Raw genomic sequence first — 19,098 nt, 5'->3', positions numbered from 1 at the left:
GAATGCCAGACATTCCAAGCCAACCAGATATGATCTGTCGCTCAAAATGTGAAAAGTGGTACCATGGCAACACCTGCACTACTCCAATTCTTGAAGATGCTTGGGACAGACGCGTACCTTGGTATTGTATAAACTGTGCTTCTGCCCAATAGCTTTTTTCTCCAGTCATTATTAGACTTTAATTTTTATATGAAAAGCTTTCTAGCTGCTTAGTATGAACTTTTTTTTGCAATATAGCTGAAGTCTGTTAGCATCTTCTGAACAAGCTACTAAATCTGCAGCTGTTTATATATAAAATAAGGGTATAAGGTGCCATTCACAAGATAGCTAATCACGCAACCAGGTCTAGCCATGCAAGCTACTGACGTACGCCAGCTGATTATAGTCTTAGCCGCTGTGGACTAGTTATCACACGACCAAGCAAATCATCCAGTCGGAGCCAATGTCTGATCAGTTCAATGCAAGCGTGTGTGCATGGGCCAGCTGTACTAAACACTTCAAGTAGTGTGCTGAACAGTCCGATGGTCCTTATGACGCGTAGCTATACATATCCAACCAGTCTGGTCCGTAAAATAGGCCTGCTAATTAACACTTACATCCTGCTAACCAGGAACTTCCGGTCCGACGGTCCAGTCCGTAAAATAAACACTCCCTAATAAGGGTATATTGTTATTTTGCCGGAGTGAATATATGGGTGTGGCTGTATTTTTCTCTGGACCTGTGTTTGTTGTTTAATAAAGCAACCAGACTGAAATTCGTCCGGCTTGTGCAACGAGAGAAGTCCTGTCGTATCAGTAATAGCTACCAGGTACTATAGTGAAGCTCATGATAAGTGAAGCGGACGAGGTCGCGTCAGAAGGATGACTTGGATTAAAGCCCTGCTGATTTACTTCTACGTTCTTTTAGCAGGTGTGTTCAATGTAGCTAGATGCGATATTTAAGGCCACTCCAAATAAATTTTCTGTTGCCGTCCACCGCCCGCATCTAGCTAGTTACTGTCAGCTCCATAAAGAGAGAGACGTTTTGTTTTGTTAAGACAAAATGCTACATAATTACAGGGGTCTAGACTCAGGGGTACCAAGCAGTACAGGAGCCCTGGCAAAACTTACACTATTAAATTACAAAAATGATAATTATAGCATGCAGAAGAGTTCAGTTATAGGCAAACCGATAGATCCCAGTCCGGGCCGGGGGGGCTCTAGAATTAAAAATTCTGTATGAGCAGGAGACAGCAATGCAAGCAGCCTGCTCAAACAGGGATCTTATGGTCTTCTTTGCCACTTCATCAGCATTGGTTACTTGGGCAATTGTGTCTGGTATAAAATGGTCTAAACAACCAATCTCAATGGAAATAAGATTGACAGATAAGCCAGAAAGCTGAAGGTTGCATTGTAAACAGCTACACCGGTCTTCCTTCCTAGCTCTAGCAGCCAAAATATGTTGCTGGGTATTGGTGGGAATAGTTAGTTCAAACAAACAGATGGAATTATTGGAAACTAAAACCAAATCAGGTCTGCTAAGGGTGGAGGAAAGATTGGTTGGAATAGTGCTGGGAGAGCAGACACTAGCAAGATATCCTGGAAGGTCAGCATAGAGTTTAAAACTGTCATCTAGGTAAGTGCTGTTGGAGTCCATGAACGAGAATCTGTAGGACTGAATCATATCTCCAGGTATACCTGCCTTGATCAAGACATCCAGTCAAGATATAGTTTGTTGTGGACTGGGTAGCTAGGCAAAGGGCACATTTAGGGCTAGTAATGATGTTCCACCTAGCCAGGTTCATAGGAGTTGGCAAAGTATCACAACCAGCACGTAGCAAGAAGGACAGCTGTTTCTCAGGGAGGCCGTACATCAATCTCTTCCATAAAGGACAAGCTTACTCCAGAGTGACAATGTCTAAAAATTTAGACATTGTCACGTATTCCATTATCCCGTATTCTTCCAATATTTTCTGGTTATTCTTGCATACTGACAGGCTCAGTAAAAGCCATCTTGAAACAGTGTCAACAAGCTCACGTGTCAGCAGTGCTTTCAAGTCAGCACTAACTTCATTTTGTGCTATTATTGCAACTTGAAAAGGAAGGTATAAACTTAAGCATGCTTTTATGCAGCTTTTCTTGGTTGTGTCAGGAACATAATGGCTTGAAAAGCTGCCAGTCTTATAATGAAATAATGGAAATGAACCGACCGCCCGAATGCAAATATGCTTGAGTCCAGGACGGGAAACAGAGAATTTAGGCCTAATGTAGACTCAGTAAATAGTCTGGTACTGCCTGCCGGCTTCACTAGGGTTTCCACTCAAAATAGGAAGATACTTCTTTTGTTTCTGGAGATTTTCACACCATACAAACAAGTGCTAATTTATTATTATATTGCATGTAGCATTGAATATCAACATAATTTTAACACACATAGATGTGTCACATGACCAAAAATCCTATCAGCCATAGCTACATTTGACAGCCTATTCACACATCATTGTATATTAGGGTAAGACACAATTATTGTATTTTCTTACCTATTAAATGAAGACTTATTTACATCTTGTATATTATAGCATGCACGAGCACATCCAATATATATAGCTGTTATGGGATTGTTGGTCATGTGACCACTTTTTGGATATTTGCGCTAGTTAAAACTACACTGATATTGAAAGCAATAGATAGCGTTATAATAAATTAGCACTTGTTTGCTTTATCAAACAAATAGGTCAGTCTGTGTGAAAATCTCCAGAAACAATGAAAGAAGGCATATTCCTATTCCACAGGACTAATGTAGCCATTATGGGAGTTTTGGTCACTTTTGGACATTTACCTGTGTTAAAATTATGCTGATATCGAATGTTACAAACAATCAAACAATAAATTAGTGCTTGCTTGCTTTATCTGAAAGGTCAGTTAAACTCACCAAAAACAACAAAAAGAAGCATCTTCCTATTTGAGTGGAAACCTTACCTCCACAAAAAGTAGCTAGGCTTACTTTTTGCAAAGGGGCAGGCAGCAACAGACTATAGGGACTAGGGTATACTGGAATAGTGGAATGGAATGTTTATAAGTCCAGTATCACTGTTAAGTAATTAAGGGTTGAGGCTAAGAGAAGCCCGATAGAACACCTTTGAGATAGTAACCTCCATAACTAGCTATGCATGGCTTGACCAAAGTGGACTACTTTGCATTTAGAAGCATAGAAATTGAGTTGCCACACTTTGCACCATTTAGCCGGCTTGTTTGAATCAGTTTGAAGCTGTTCATGATCTATCAGTATAAATAGTTCGCATATGCTTAGTATTGTCAGCAAATAAAATACTTGACTTGAGATTAACTCTAGTAAATCATTCACATAAATAAGGAAGAGAAGAAGTCCTAGTGGAATGCCACTCATAACATCTTGTCAACCAGATTTTTCCCATTTATAACGGTTACCTGAAATTCCATATTGTTTGATCTTCATCTTGTACAGTAAAATAATATAATGTATATGCAGCACAGTACATCATAAGAGCTCATATGATGGAACAATCACAAGTTGAACATGTGTATTTTGTGCCAGGGTTCTATAGAGGAATTTAGCTACAGAAAATTTTTTCAATTTAAAAATCTTGGATACTAGATGTCTATTATGGGAAAGTGTACTTTATTTGGATGTACAAAAAGCTTTTGAAGATAAAACTTTATATGGAGTTTGCCCATACAGTGTATGTTGATCATGGAATTGAACTTTTAACATGTGCATTCCATCTATCAACAGTATGGTATCATACAGTATGGTAGTACTGCGTAGTAGGGATCATGCAGAACTGGGCTTTTCCAGCCAAAAATATCACCCTAAAACCAGCCTTAATTTTCCATCATGACAACCTGGTGGTTTTGGTTAGGCACAGCCAAGCCCAACACTATCTTCAGACCATCCCAAACCCTTCCATTAAAGTTTCTATGTAATTTTAAAACTTTCCTATTTTATTCTGACTAACTGATGCCTTCAGCCAAGCATAACTCAACAATGGATATAGCTATGAACTTGATTTCTTCACTGTTCCACATCGCTTCATCCTGAGATGTGCCTTTTCACCAACTGCAGTATGTAAAATGCATGCATAATGGACTTTCCTTTGTACCCAGTTCTTTTCGCTGACAATGCAAGGTGTTCATTTATTTGCAATAGCACATTAGTGGCTTCCTGCTAATAATTTATTTAGTACGTGCTGCTCAACTTTCTGTGCCGGCTGGTACGTTTGTTTCTCGTGTGTTTGAGTTCAACAGAACTGATTGTTTCAGACAATGGGTGTAGGATAACAGCTCATTTTTAGCAAAGTAGAACAGGCACGTGCTGATTATTTCGGGGATTAATTGGCACGGTTTATTCGTTTGCATTTCTTAATGCGCTGCTTTACCATAAGTTGTACTAAGGTAGCTATTTCATTCTATGAACACTGTTAATTGTTTGTTTCTCATGTGCTTGAGTTCAACTGACTGTTCCATATGATAGGTGGATAAAAACTTGTTCTTAGCAAAGTAGAACTGCCCCCCTCACACACATGCACACTTTGAATAGTGAAGGGGTGGTGCCCCCTCACTTTTCCAACAATTCAGCCTGAGTTTTGGCACCACATTTACATCTATTTTAATTGTCTTTAAAGTTACTTTTCAAAATACTTCTCTCCCTATCCAGCAAATCAAAATGCAATTAAAAACTTATTTTTGTAATCATTTTACAGTACTTGAAAATTTCTGTCAAATTTAACACCAAATTCATTCTTAGGAAACTGAATTTTCAAAATTTGTTTGGGGGAGTATGTCCCTGTATAGATCCCTCATGCTTTGCATTTCAGAGTGTGCTTTGCACATTGTAGAAATTTCTCCATTCATTTTGTGTACCCCTAAAATCAGTAGTTCGCAGGGCATGCAGCCAGATAATGAACACTCTCAATTAGGTCAAAAAATGTATAAACTTTGCCTCGGAAAAAAAATTTTCCTGGCTATGCCACTGCCTTGGTTTACTGGGATTTGTGCTAAAAGTTATGCAAGAATGGAATACTGCATAAATCAATGCTGGGAGTGCACGAGATCAAGATACTCTAATAGAGCAGTCACCCATTTATTATTTTATTTATTAATTAGCAATCACCCAACAGAGCTCTAATGCTAATGTACACGTACACATGAGTGCTAAGTTTAAGTTACAATAAGTACTAAGTTACAATCAGTGTTAAGATACAGTAAGCTATAAGTGCTAAGTTACAATAAGTGTTAAGATAAAATCAGTGCTAAGTTACAGTAACTAAGTTACAATAAGTGTTAAGTTACAATTACAAAGTAGGAGTTGTTAATTGTTTAAATGTTTGTTAGGGATACATAGGCCATTCCATTGGAGAATAGTTCTGGGTAGGACTGAATAGTTTACTGAAGATATCTATGATTAAATTTCTGATCATCAGGTAGCAGTCCGAACTACTCTAATAGAACATTCAGCAATATCATCATAAGTTGGTCCTGCTATGCAATTAATTCGATTTGTCTCCATTAACACATATATTCAAGAGCATGAGTCCATCTGAAATGCCTTCATTTACTGATGTAGCTATCTAGTTGTACAGTATATCTAAATGATAGTCATTGACATAATATTCTAATCACAAAAAAATCAACCAATGCCCCTAGCAACCTAAAATTTACATTATTTGTAGATGTCTTAAGTCACCTCTCCAAGTTTTAAAAGGATAGCACATATAAGTCATGCGATATGACATTTTGAAGTTGCAATTTTCCCATACATTGTCAATGAGAGGGGCAACAGTTGCCCCTTCTCAGAAATCACTTAAATCATGGGATTCAAAGAATGTGATATCTTATGACCTATATACACTATCCATTTAAAACTTGGAGCGATTATTGTTAACATTCACACCTACAAATTATGTACAATTGAGATATATGTACTTTTGAATTTTTGGTTTTTGCATACGTTGAAATACCTCAATTTTGTGATTGTCCAGAAGGGGCAACTGTAGCCCTCTCACATACATAGATATGTATGGGAAAACCACAAATTTCAAAATGTCATATCTTATGACATATATATGCTATCCTTTCAAAATTTGGAGACGTTACTTTAGACATTATCACCTAAACGTCATGGGTAATCCAGGTTGCTAGGGGTAATGGTTATTACTATACACTATAAAGCCTTATTGTGGAATTTGTCTATTACTGTAACACAAAAAGAAATAAATATCCATACTGTGCTGTGGAGTTTCCTTAATTGAAATGCACACTGGGGATATTCATTTCTTCTTGTGTTAAAGTAATTTGCTGTCATAATATACCAACTCAAGCTTGTTTCAGTACTTTTTATTGGTGCACTATATTCTAGTTGATCCCTACTCTAGTTTAAAATAGGGATGCCATAACATAGAAATTTTATGTCACATGTTATAGAGGTTTATGTCACGACATGTCGTATGTCACGGCATAAGCAATTTTTAAAGTTTCACAACTGAAGCTGTTACTTATGAAACTGTATAGCTATTTTGATTCAAACATGCAAAAATATCAACTTAAACACCAGCAATATTAACTATGACTAGAGTTGTACCGATAATCGGATCGGTAATCGGTAGAAGCCGATAATTAGCTGTTTTTACCATAATCAGAAATCGGTTGTAATGGGCTGTGGCTTAGTCTATTCAACTTCAGCAGCTGCAGTACCACTGGAGGGCTGGTGTCAAAAGCTCTGGTATGTACTTGGGTAATTTGTTTATGTTTTGTGGTAGCCACAAAGATAAACAGTGGTGGTTCAGGCCCTAGCCCACTTGTCTGACTAGCAACTTTGATTGAGATAAGTGTACAATTTCACAGAATTGGCTTTACTATATAGCTCTACTTTTAATGGAGTATGCACAAGTATAATTGTAGAGACCTACAATCGGGTATCGGTTAACTATCGGTAAAACAGGGTAAAAATATATCGGATATCGGTTTTCCCTAAAAAGTGGGAATCGATACAACTCTAACTATGACTCAACAACCAACATTGCTCATACTTATTTGTCAATTTTTCTGATCAGTATTTATTGCATCAAATTTGATCAAATTGAGTGGAAAAGTGTGCATTATTAGGAGATATTTATGTCACAACATAAAGAAGCCTATGTCATATCATATCATGGAACTTTATGTCACGACATCAGGGACGGATCCAGGGGGGATTCAAAGGGTTCCATGGAACCCCCCTTTTGAAAGAGCCTCTCTTACTCGAGATACTATAATAGAGCAGTTCAAATCGATATACTCCAATAGATCAGTCACAGTAGTCTTTTGAGGAGTAGTGTAGCAAGCTATGTATACAGTTATAAATAGGAAATGTAGTTGGTGAGGGACAGCTATTGTCAGTAGGTGATGACCTTTTTTTATTGGGTCTTCAACTTACAGCTAGGCTGAAGTTATAATTCCAAAGTGGAACCCCCCTTTTTAAAAGTCTGGATCCGCCCCTGTACATGTCGTATGTCACGACTATCATAGCATCCCAAGTTTAAAATTCCTAATTTTCTCTTATACTTGTGTAAGTAAGTTTTGTGCCATTTTTTATGACTAGTAGCATTACTATGTTGAACACCTTACTTGAATAAAAAATACTGTCAGATGAAAGACATTTAAGTGCTGCTTACTAGTTTAAAGTATGTAGTTACTTCGCCTGGGTTAGTGATTTTCAGCTACACAACAATTTTCTGATGGTCGTGTTACCAATTCAAAAGTATAGAGTCAGCATAATAATAACTACCTTAGGTACTGTTGATACCTCCCCAATTGTTTATCTTTATAAGTTGCTAGTTTTCAATTAACTGCTTGAGATAGTACTTGCCTATGGCCATGGGTATACACATTATCCTGATAAGTGTGCAGTATGTAGGTGAAACATATACTTGCTCACCACAAGGCATACGATGACAAACAAACCCTAAAGTTACTCTCAGTACATGTACAAGTTTGCAGTTAGTAATTTCAAAGCACTACAAGTTGCTATAATATGGCTTCTTAATTCAAAATGTTAAGGATGCACTAAACGTTCCATATGCATTTTACCAAGACTACACAAATAATAGAGAATTCTCTGTAATTAAATATCTGCATGCATTATTTATTTATTTTCCCATTTAGTAGCTTAATTCATATCTTCATACTCTATAAATCAATTTCTTTGCAGTTAGCATGAAAAATTTCATTCCATTTCATTCGATTTTGCTTGTAGTTAGATGTCAGTGAAATTTAATACGCTTGTAGCTACATTCATGTAATTCTAATCAGCACTTTACTAGTAGCTATCACTGAGATCATAATAATATGCTATAGCATGAGGGGCGGTTTGATTAACCCTGCTGGGCGACAATCAGGTTAGCTATTATAGCTGACTACTGACTCATTGAGTAGCAGGTTTGTCACTGGCCACTTACAGTAAATACATAATCAAACTAACTATATGCTTCATCTACATATATGGTATTAATGTATCAATTCATCTACTCATAACCACTTTAACTTGGCAAGAATAGTCCTTGTCGTACATGACAAAGCACTTTTACAAAATGAAATCAGCATTGTTTGAGGTGCATGACAAAAAGAATTTCATCTCGGTGTAGTCCAACAGTAAGGCATTAGCCTGATACAGGTTTCAAGTTCAATGCAGTGGAAACCAGCTATATACTGTTGTGAGTAGGCCTAGTTGTAAGAAACTTTATTCTGGCCCACTACTCCAGTATAATAAGTTTGTATGTTGTGATCTCACTACCGCTGAAGTAGTAATGCACTGATAAGAGATTTTGCTGATTATCTGATTATCTGATACTGAAATGGCCAATACTGATAATTGATCCCATGTTTATGTTTACCAAAATTCCTATATATATATTATATAAAATTACCATTTTAAACATTTTTTTTCTTATTGTTATGATGACATCATGGTCAGTGAAATTAATTGGCTAATAATTACTGATACCGATATTTCTGAAATTTAGCCGATAAACCAATTTCAGATTATTCACTAATTAATCAGTGCAAACTACACTGGAGTATGTATTATGTGTGCGTATTTTCACTAATTATTATAAAATAAAATTTTTTAAATGTTAGCATTTAAGTGCACTTGTAAGCATGGCAAGACACACAGTGAGGCATCTGATGACCCACTGAGGCCACATGTAAACTAGAGTTTGGAATGCAAAAATATTGTACTAGAATTCGTCTTATATTATACTACAATAGAAGTTTCACATGCATTATTTATCAACTCATACAGGTGTAGCTCTCACTACTACTCAAACATGTAGAAACACAGGATCACTGGATTACCAAGATGGGACGCTAATTGTCTTTGCCACAACTTATATTATACCATCATACAGGATTCCATGTGATGGAGTTGTGGTTGGGTGGGAATTTTGTTATCAGATTTTAAATGTTCCATCAGTGACATTTTATCCTAGTGTGTGGAGGTGGAATGGAAATGATCGTTATACACTTGTACATGCTAGTACTGTGACTTATGTGCCACAGTTAGGTGGTGCTGCTTTCATTTGTGACAACTACACACTCCCTGCTGATCAACAAATAAGTGTTCTTACAAATGATACTATTGGTTTGTACACTACTACAAGATCACATATATTGACTACCAGTGAATCAAATGATACACTTGCTTACAGTGCAGAAGGAAATCAAAGCAGTATTATTATCACTGGAGATGATGGATTTGTTACTCAGCGATGTTTCCATTTGGCTATTTTAGCAGGAATAAGTGAGTGAAACTAAGTTCTATATTTTGCAGACTATGTAGGCTACATGGTTACAAGACTTTAACTACGTAAGCCAGCATAAATTCTGACGTATGTATAATATATAAAATATAGGATGGTGAAAACATCAAGCATAATGCTAGCATTATATTAAGCAGAACTGCTAAGCATAATGTGCACAATCTACATACACTACATATATTAATAAAGAATTCTTATTTGAACCATTGAGCAAACTATTTAATTACCTTAAGAAAACAGTGAGGTTTACAGTACAATTGTTTTGATGATTGTAAAGCTTTAATTCTAGGATTGAGTTGTTAAGTGATGTATTTATTAAAACATAGGTAGGGTAGCAAATTTGATTAAATTCGCTTCACCTATTCATGAGATAAGGGCGGCCAAAGTTCCATTTGTTTCTTTGTTTTAGGGGGTCTACAGGGGCCTGATTATTCTTTTCACACACTTTGCAAAAACTGTTATAAATGCAAACGTGTGATTCGATTACCTTGAAATTTTGTTACAGATTTCATGAATAAAGTTTTCAAGGAATCTCATAAATATCCACAGTCTATGAACTTTTAATCATGTAAAAAAGACCAAACTTCTGTCATGACTATAGACTTATGGGAATACCTTAAAATTTGGTGTGTGCACGTGTGTGTGTGTGTGTGTGTGCACATGTGTGTGCGTGTGCACATGTGTGTGTGTGCGCACATGTGTGTGTGTGTGTGTGCACATGTGTGTGTGTGTGCACATGTGTGTGTGTGTGCACATGTGTGTGTGTGTGTGTGTGTGTGTGTGTGTGTGCGCATGTGTGTGTGTACATAGGCATGCCATTGTAGCAGTACCCTTTGTTGGTTTGAAAAGCAAAGGAGTAGAAGCTACAGAGGCAAAAACCAACTGTAAATCACGGGGTCCAGATTCTCTGATAGAAACAGTCACCATAGATTTTTAAACTTACCAGAGTTTGAACTAGGTACCTCCATACCGAACACCCAAATCCTTAACCACTAAGTCACTGCTATCACAGCTGTACACCTCACTTAATTTTTGCTTTGTAAATAAAAATTCTAGCTAAAATCTAATTAGTAGCAAAAGTTTATAATCTCGTAGATCTACCAATGGAAATTCTAGGACATTCTATGTGTATTTTATTAGAATTCCTCAAAAAAAAGTGCTCTATCAATCAAAGCCAATTAAACATGCAATACAATGCAATTGTAAGTTCTATCTTCAAATAATCATCATTATTTTTGTATGTGGGTACAAACAAACTCCAAATCCAGCCTATGGCTGACTTTAGCCATGGGTTGGGACAATATAGAGCACAAAAAGATACAAAATTCATACAAAACAGCCAAAGTGTGAAAAAGGTGTGGCCTTCAAAGGCCTAAGTTGTGAAATTAAATGTGGAAACAGTGGCGGCCAAGAAATGACTGCAATGCTAATAACTATGCAATGTACAAGCATTATTAAGTAGCATTTCAGCCATTTCTTGACTGCCACATTTGATTTTGCAACTTTTTCACCCAGGCCTTTGAAGGCAGCAGCCTTTTTTCACAACTTGACTGTTTTTGTGTGGATAATAACCTCAAGAAGCTCCCAAGATTTTGTGCAACAATGGGGATTTGAGCATAGAACCTCCACTCCAAAATATCCATGAAAAATTGAGGCCACAGTTAAAGCAATGAAAATAATCATACGTGGATCAAGGACTGATTGGCTTACTGATGATGACAAGTTCAGCAGAGCTCTATTCACAGTGAACTATTTTCAAAGGATCTCTCCAGCTCAAAAGTTATATGGATATCCTGTCCAAGGTACACTTCCTGCACACAGTTGATCATTTTCTGCAACGTAAAATGACAAATTGATATTGAACCCAAGACATTAGAAACTCCACACAAACTATTATGCTCATGTTCACAGTTTACCAGAGATCCATGTTAGTTCCAGCAGTGTTTCTATTCAAAACCCAAACAAAGTTATGGGGTATTTGTGGTACTGCCACTAAAGCAGGGCCACATTGACAGTATTACATGAAGACACACAGTGAGTCTGCAATCATCATTTCCTACATCATAGTGTGTGTTATTTGCTAGTTTGCTAAATGTTAGCAAACTAGCAAATCGTTAGAAATCCAAATTTGCCCATATGATTGATTTTCCACAATTCTGTTACTTTTTGTTGGTAATTTCAAAGAGCATTAATGGATATCTTTTTGCAGGTCTCAGCAATAATAGTATTGCTGTTGTATAATCATTTATTTGTACACAGGAAGTACTGTTACTACTTCAAATAGCAGGACAACTGCTATCCTACAAACAGCATCTATTATTACCACCAGTAGCACTAGTAGTACTGCAACTTCTACAAGTACAATTCAAGTATTATCAACAACAATGTCAATGACATCAACGTCAATGTCTTCAACATCAACATTACTCAATTTGATAACTACATCAACATTACTCAATTTGATAACTACATCAACAACTTCAACACCATTGCCACTAGTAATATCTACATCCACTGTTAGTACTTCTGCTGAGTCTGTTCTAATTACCAGTATTAATCGCACTACACCATCTACCTCGATGACTCCAGCTGGAGCAGCTGGTGGTACCAGTGATAGTAACAACACTAGTGTAATAATAGGAGCTGCAGTTGGAGTAGCTGTAGCAATACTAGTGGCACTTATTATAGTGTTAGTGTTCGTGGTTGTGGTGTACAAAAGGAGAACATCAACATCAGCTTCCTATGCAATAGAATACTGTAAGTATGTGGATTAATCATGCATTAAGGTTTAATGATATCATAAGTGTATGTGATATAGTGACTATTAATAGTACATCACCCATGAGACCACAACTAATGAGTGGAGGTATATAGCTACTCACATTCATAATAACCATCTTAGGGATGTATGTACTTGAGTTATATGATGGTCTCACTGATTAAATTGGTAGTCCAAAAGAAAAGTTACACTGTATACACATGTGATGTGCAATAATTAAAGGTTGAGGGTAACCTAAATATACTTTGTGGTTTATTGGTGTTCATGTGATAACCATAATTTGTTTATAGATGCTGATGCAAAGAATGTCATGTATGCTGGGTCTGCCTTGCCAGGAGCAGTTGCAATTAAACCTCAAACTATTGACAATCCTAAACATCTACAAAAAAATGCACACAAACAGGTAATATATAAACATGTTATTGTACACGTAGATGACTTTCTGTTGTTGGTTAATAACGCAGCCAAAACGTTCAGGAGATTATGAAACAATTGAAATGTTCATTTTTTGTGAAAAACACACAAGTAATCAATGCAAAACACTGAAGTCTCAGTATTACTCAACATTGGGTAGAATTGTTGAGCCGTCATCTCTAGACAATGAGATATATGATACACCAATGACAGACTCTGCTAGTATAAGTCGATCACATGAGGTCACTAGTAGCCATATTTTATACTACAACCACTCTACTAACAGTGCGAACACCAATCAACTATATGAGGAGCCATTGTATGAGGACCCAGGCCACAAGGAAGACAACATTTACAGTTGGTTAAAATGTAGAAATATTACTACAATGAAACCACATCACATCAAGTGAGCGTATTTATTAAACGGTTACAATAATTATGCTTTCACATAGTGTGGATAATGTATTGGGTTCTGGTCACTTTGGAGTAGTCAATTTGGGCACATGGACTGATGGTTCTGCTGATCCTGTGCAAGTAGCAGTGAAGACACTCAATTCAAAATGTTCAGAGTCAAACAGGGTGAAGTTTCTGAGGGAAGCAGCCATTATGGGTCAGTTTCAACACAACAATATAGTACAGCTACATGGAGTAGTGACTGAAGAGGAGAACATGATGATTGTACTGGAGTATTTGCCTAAAGGAGACCTGCAAAATAATTTGCTTAATTTGCAACAAAAGTATGTACGTCAACATCTTGTCCATGTTGTAATTATTCTAACTTTTAGTGTTGTTCCTGAGATGGGACATGAATTACTGAGTTATTGCAGACAAATTGCATCAGGATTAGAATATTTGTCTAAAAAGCATTTTGTACACAGAGATCTGGCTGCAAGAAACATATTGTTATCAGATGATTACATTTGCAAGGTAATGAAGAAAGTACAGTAGCTCAACAGCTGCTGCATATATGCATGTAGTGGCTGTAAGAATAATCACGGTGTAAATTCAACTGAATTATCATATATCATTTGAAACCTTATAATGTACATGTATAGTATGTTTAAATTTCATAACTGTGTGTAACCAAGGCAAATGTTACATGCTTTCTTAGACCCTAGAGGTCATGTTACATGATAGCATACATGTTTATGCAGACAGCATCTTAGAGGATTAAAGTTTCTGCTCAGTTTTCCACCCAAATTAATTGCTACAATCCAGAGTCTCCATTGTGGGAATATACTTTCTCATAATTGAGTACCTATGTAGTTAATCCAGTTGTTGCTAATATCTAGCTTGTGCAATGAAAGCTGAGTAATCAGTTTCAATCATGAAAGCAAATGAAGTAAAATGCATCATTGTGTACCATAACTTTACTTGTGTATATTGTTAGATTGCTGATTTTGGAATGGCACGAGATGTGTCTGAAGATTACTACATCACATCAGGATCCCAGATACCTATAAAGTGGACAGCTCCTGAGGTTAGTGACAATTAGAATACTCTCCACACTTTAGGATATAGGTATATGTATATATATAGGCATTGTACTTTCGCAAGTATTCAGTCCAAAGTGATGTTTGGAGCTACGGGTGTGTACTGTATGAGATATGGACTATTGGACATAGACCATTTGAAGAATTTACTGGCACTGAGGTTGTAGCTATTTTGATTACGATAGTTAATTATTGTCACTATTACAGTATCTGGAGAAGATTATGGTTGGCTACAGGCTTCCACCACCTCCAGGTTGTCCTAGGGAGATCTATCATATCATGATACAATGTTGGTTAGTTACCTTAATGATCAATGATGGAAAGTATATTGATCAATGATGGAAAGTATATGAATTGTTGTTTGACAGGCATCCTGATCCCAAAGCTCGACCATCTTCTGAAGCTTTAGTAAGGATGTTACTAAAATCAGACAGATTTTTGTTACATTGGTCAGATGAAGATAAGATGGTAGCTAGTGAAGCTACTATACTGGGTAAACCACTGTCTTTTGGAGAACAACTTTATGAAGACCTGCAGAAACTTCACGTTGATACATAATCACTAAAACTGCTTTTGTGTATCTGCGTGGTTATTGTTTGCTGCATATTAAAATGAAGTTCCTGTGATATCTAGTGTACACACAGCATCCCCCAGTACTTGTGAAACTTGCATTTTGCCACCTACATATGTATATTACTATCTCATAACTAGTATTTTAAACAAAATAGTTAAAGTAAGATAAGACATTTACCTTAGTGAACTCTTGTATTGAAGTGTTGTATAAGCTTTATGGTTTCCAAATGATGGAAAAGGTATGAGTACAGCTGGTCCCTAATGATATTATGACTTGATACTGTATCTTTAATTATTATTGACTAGTGATGGGTAGTAGCTATTGAGATTTCTAAGAATCAATATGGTATTAATGAAACATTTGAAGTTATTCAATACTTTTAGTAATTGGTATTTGTGATTATATGTACATATAATGGACATTAAACTGAAGCAAGGAGGTATGTAAAACTAGGATATCAATATTCACTGAAAAACTGTAGTACACTGACTTTGATGTTACAAATCAGTCTGACATTAATAAAGTGCTTTGGAATGGCTCACATGTAATGTATATGCCAACGGTATCCTGCAATTACTCTTGGTATTTGGTGTTTATTATACCTTAATCATATTGAAATATTGATTTATTGCCCAACTCTATTTGGACAAAAATATGAAGTGTGTTTGCCTGCTTGGCCTCCATAACTACATAGCTATTGACATAAATGTACATAATAATTGAACATGTAGAATTGTACATCAAGGTAAGGCTTATAGGAGGAAGTGGGTGGGGGGGATGAGGCTAATATTGATTTCTTAAGTTAGCTATCCTATAAGATTCTGCTACTTGCTGACTGTAACTAGTGCATAACCTAGTAGCAATACAGTTTTGATGAATACCACACATAGTTGGGGTCTAACTCTTGAGGTTTCACTTTCAGTTTCCATTTAAAGTGTGCCCACGTGATCAACCACAATGACAATCGCAGGATTGTGACAAGTGGCTCGATCAGAGGGAGACAAAGCAACGATCAAATTTGCCTTCATAAAATGTTAGTTCCATCAGAAATCAGTCAATAAACGTTTCGCAGCTAGTCACAGTTTCGCGCAATCAACTTAGCAGTTCGTACCGCTCAATTCCGTTCAGTCAACTCATGTTCAAAGATCTGACCGTAACTGGAATATTTCCGATTTCTACCGAGCAACTAGATATCAAGGTACTATATGTGACCATAGCTAATGTAACTACACGCGTAACCCCGTTAATTATACTAAATCACTATAATATTATCACGCCACAATGAATATTATTATAGGTCAGGGGATTTCCCGACGTACAGTTCCCATTAGGCATATTCATTAGGCAATGCATTTCGGCACTAAGTACACTTCATGTGTGCTATAAAGCTTTATTTTCCTCGGAATTTTCCTGGTATAAGAAGATCAAACTTTGTAGCTACTCAGTATACAGTGGAATAGGTGCTGTTTGTCTAAAGCTGAATTTGAATTGTTTAATTTATAGACACTATTTACCATCATCATTGACAACACTGTATAACAACACCTTGATCAGTTAATCTCAAAGTCACACTGGAGATTAACTGATCAAGGTGTTGACAAAGTTGCAGGGATTGCAATCTCAACATCAAAAATAAACCAACAATTAATTTTTATTGTAATTTTCCTTACCACGCCCATTTTTGGCATTTGCCATATGTGGCTGCGTGAGTCTGTGGACACATCACAATTATTTATAAGTGTATAGTTCATGCCTTTTACATCAATAATTCTCTCTTTATCAATTTTTGCCAAAGACATGGGTACAATGCCTGCAAAGGTGCTCTCCATACAAAACATACAAAGCCAAGATACACACACAACACAAACAATTACAACAGAACAGTTTAATATAAACTTTACACAAAAAGAAAACGATGAAGTGCAGTCCAAAATGCATTAGGATTAGATAGCTGTAGGATGCGGATAGTGTTCCATAGAAAGGAAGCGTTGATGAAGAAAGAGTAGCAATAAGGAATGATAGTCAAAGATGGGATGCATAATGTCATTTCATCTAATCTAGTAATAGTGGAAGAAAATTGAATTATCGGGAAAGCAGAATGGCTACTCTGTTGTGTAGAATATCATGGACCAGGATGATAGATAAGAAAGATCTTCTGGTTTGGAGTGATGACAAATTAAGTCCTTGTAGGCAAATGTCTGAAGGCTTAGACCAGTTATGGCTGGCAGAGTTCTATCTACTACCGCACAACCAACATGTAGCACAGTGCTGGATCAAGTCTAGTTGAAACACATCTTTTGTGGAATGTAGGCACCAAACCTGGGAAGTATACTCTGGAATTAGTCTGACTATAGCTTTGTATGTGGTTGCCTTAACTGATGGAGACCATTAAAATAGTGTGTGACGCAAGTAGTTCAGTGAACAGGATGCTTTAGCTGCTAAATGCTTTACATGGTTACCCATTTAAGTTTTCAATTGATGAAAACTCCCAAGTATCTGACTACTGATTTTAGTGGAATCAGTAGGCCACCCAGAAAATAGCTACTTAAGGGAGGAAAATGCTTGTATGAGATACAAATGCTTTCACACTTCAGAGGATTCAACTTCAATAGCCATTTTTTACACCATTTATTACCAAATGGCTCAGATCACGCAGTGATTACATGCTATTTGGGATTATATGAAGAAGGTGAAGTCGAGCATATCAATGGTGTTAGGCCTGGTTTCCTAGAGTTACAGCTAGTTCGTCGATAAATAGAACCGGATACGAAGCACGTGCGCTTCTGCGCATGCGCAAAGAATCCGTATAAATAATTGCCATGCTTTGACACCTCTGGCCTTTGTACAGCGAGCAAGGTGTAGGATTGGGCATGGGTGGGTGGGACCATTGATATGCTCGACTTCACCTTCTTCATATAATCCCAAATAGCATGCAATCACTGCGTGATCTGAGCCATTTGGAAATTATATTTCAGAAGGCTCAGTCTCGCATATCAATGGTGTTGTTTGTAGCTCACAACCCTCATGTTAAGAAGGTGGAGTCAAGTAACAATAGCAATTATGTAACACAAGATACTTGCTTCCATATGGGTTAGGTCTCACCACTCCTACTAGACAGTACAGCACGGCCATAAGAAGGATCACGACTAGGTCTGTAGTAAAACTTCCCAAACACAGACTCTGTGCTCCAATCAGCTGCCTTTAGAATATCAGTAGTAGTAACTCCTGAATCGGCAGCAGCAGAAGAAGAGGCACCTCTAGTAGAATGTGCTGTAAACAAGGTAACATCAATACCTGACATCTTCAGGACCTCCTTCAACCACCGTGAAATGGTGCATGAAGCCACTGGGTTATGTGGTTTGACAATGGCCAAGAAGAGTTGGGTGTGTCCCCTCCTTAGTGGTGCTGTAACCTGAAGATACTGATGTAGGGTCTCCACCGGGCAAAGCTGTGTGTTACCAGGAAAACTTGCAAAGTAGTACTCTGCCAAGGGTTTACCCTGCCTAGATTGTTTAGCCAGAGAAGAGGGTAGGAAAACCGCCCCTTCAGGCTTGTACTGGCAGTTATCTATGTTCAATGACACAAGATCAGCAGACCGAGATGGTCTGGTCAATGACATAAGCATCACTAACTTCAATGTCAGTAACTTTAAAGATAGCGTATTCGTACCACCCCATTGCTGTACAGTATCAAGTACCACCTGGACATTCCAAGTGCCTGAATAATGAGGAAGGGGGGGGTCTTGTGTGAAAGGCCCTTTCAAAAGTCTAGCTACCAATGGGTGCTTTCCTACCTCCACATCATCCACTTTGTCATGTACACTGGAAATTGCTGATCTGTAAGCATTCAGTGAGGAAGTCTGATAACCTTGTGAATGCAAGTCAGCCAAGAAGTTAGCTACATCTGAAGCGGGTCCTGAAATGGGATCACAACCCCGTTCAGTACACCAGCCCAGCCACTTCTTGAAGTGGGAATCGTATGAGCGAGATGTTTTGCTTCTCCATGATGAGAGGATGAGTTCCTTAGC

General features: G+C 37.2%; 2 protein-coding genes across 3 annotated transcripts in view; both read left to right on the top strand.

Moving 5' to 3' along the window:
• Nucleotides 1-694: 694 nt before the first annotated feature.
• On the top strand, nt 695-15,151 carry LOC136251329 (uncharacterized). Of its 2 annotated transcripts, XM_066043770.1 has the most exons (11): nt 698-909; nt 9,295-9,792; nt 12,071-12,568; nt 12,881-12,993; nt 13,055-13,410; nt 13,457-13,741; nt 13,790-13,931; nt 14,395-14,484; nt 14,544-14,657; nt 14,705-14,790; nt 14,866-15,151. In XM_066043770.1, the coding sequence occupies exons 1-11, from the start codon at nt 861-863 to the stop codon at nt 15,053-15,055; spliced, it is 2,421 nt and encodes an 806-aa protein (XP_065899842.1). In that variant the 5' UTR covers nt 698-860; the 3' UTR covers nt 15,056-15,151. The 2 variants fall into 2 exon arrangements, with proteins under 2 accessions (XP_065899841.1, XP_065899842.1); XM_066043769.1 differs by having other exon boundaries at nt 695-909; nt 13,457-13,931.
• An 878-nt stretch (nt 15,152-16,029) lies between these two features.
• The window catches only part of LOC136251326 (uncharacterized), a 33,873-nt gene continuing 30,804 nt past the window's right edge, over nt 16,030-19,098 (top strand). Inside the window, exon 1 of the mRNA XM_066043763.1 lies at nt 16,030-16,269. The gene's annotated coding sequence lies outside the window, so the exon portion shown is untranslated. The remainder of the gene's footprint in view (nt 16,270-19,098) is intronic.

Source organism: Dysidea avara, chromosome 3, assembly GCF_963678975.1.
Source record: "Dysidea avara chromosome 3, odDysAvar1.4, whole genome shotgun sequence".
Lineage (NCBI taxonomy): Eukaryota > Metazoa > Porifera > Demospongiae > Dictyoceratida > Dysideidae > Dysidea > Dysidea avara.
This window is presented reverse-complemented; position numbering and strand designations above follow the sequence as displayed.

What these genes read in the sequence shown, in the direction of transcription:
- LOC136251329 (XM_066043769.1), top strand. Translation starts at nt 861, where the DNA reads ATGACTTGGATTAAAGCCCTGCTGATTTACTTCTACGTTCTTTTAGCA. An exon ending in ATGAAACCACATCACATCAA is followed by an intron (nt 13,411 to 13,456) that starts GTGAGCGTATTT and finishes GCTTTCACATAG; the next exon opens with TGTGGATAATGTATTGGGTT. An exon ending in CAGATGATTACATTTGCAAG is followed by an intron (nt 13,932 to 14,394) that starts GTAATGAAGAAA and finishes GTATATTGTTAG; the next exon opens with ATTGCTGATTTTGGAATGGC.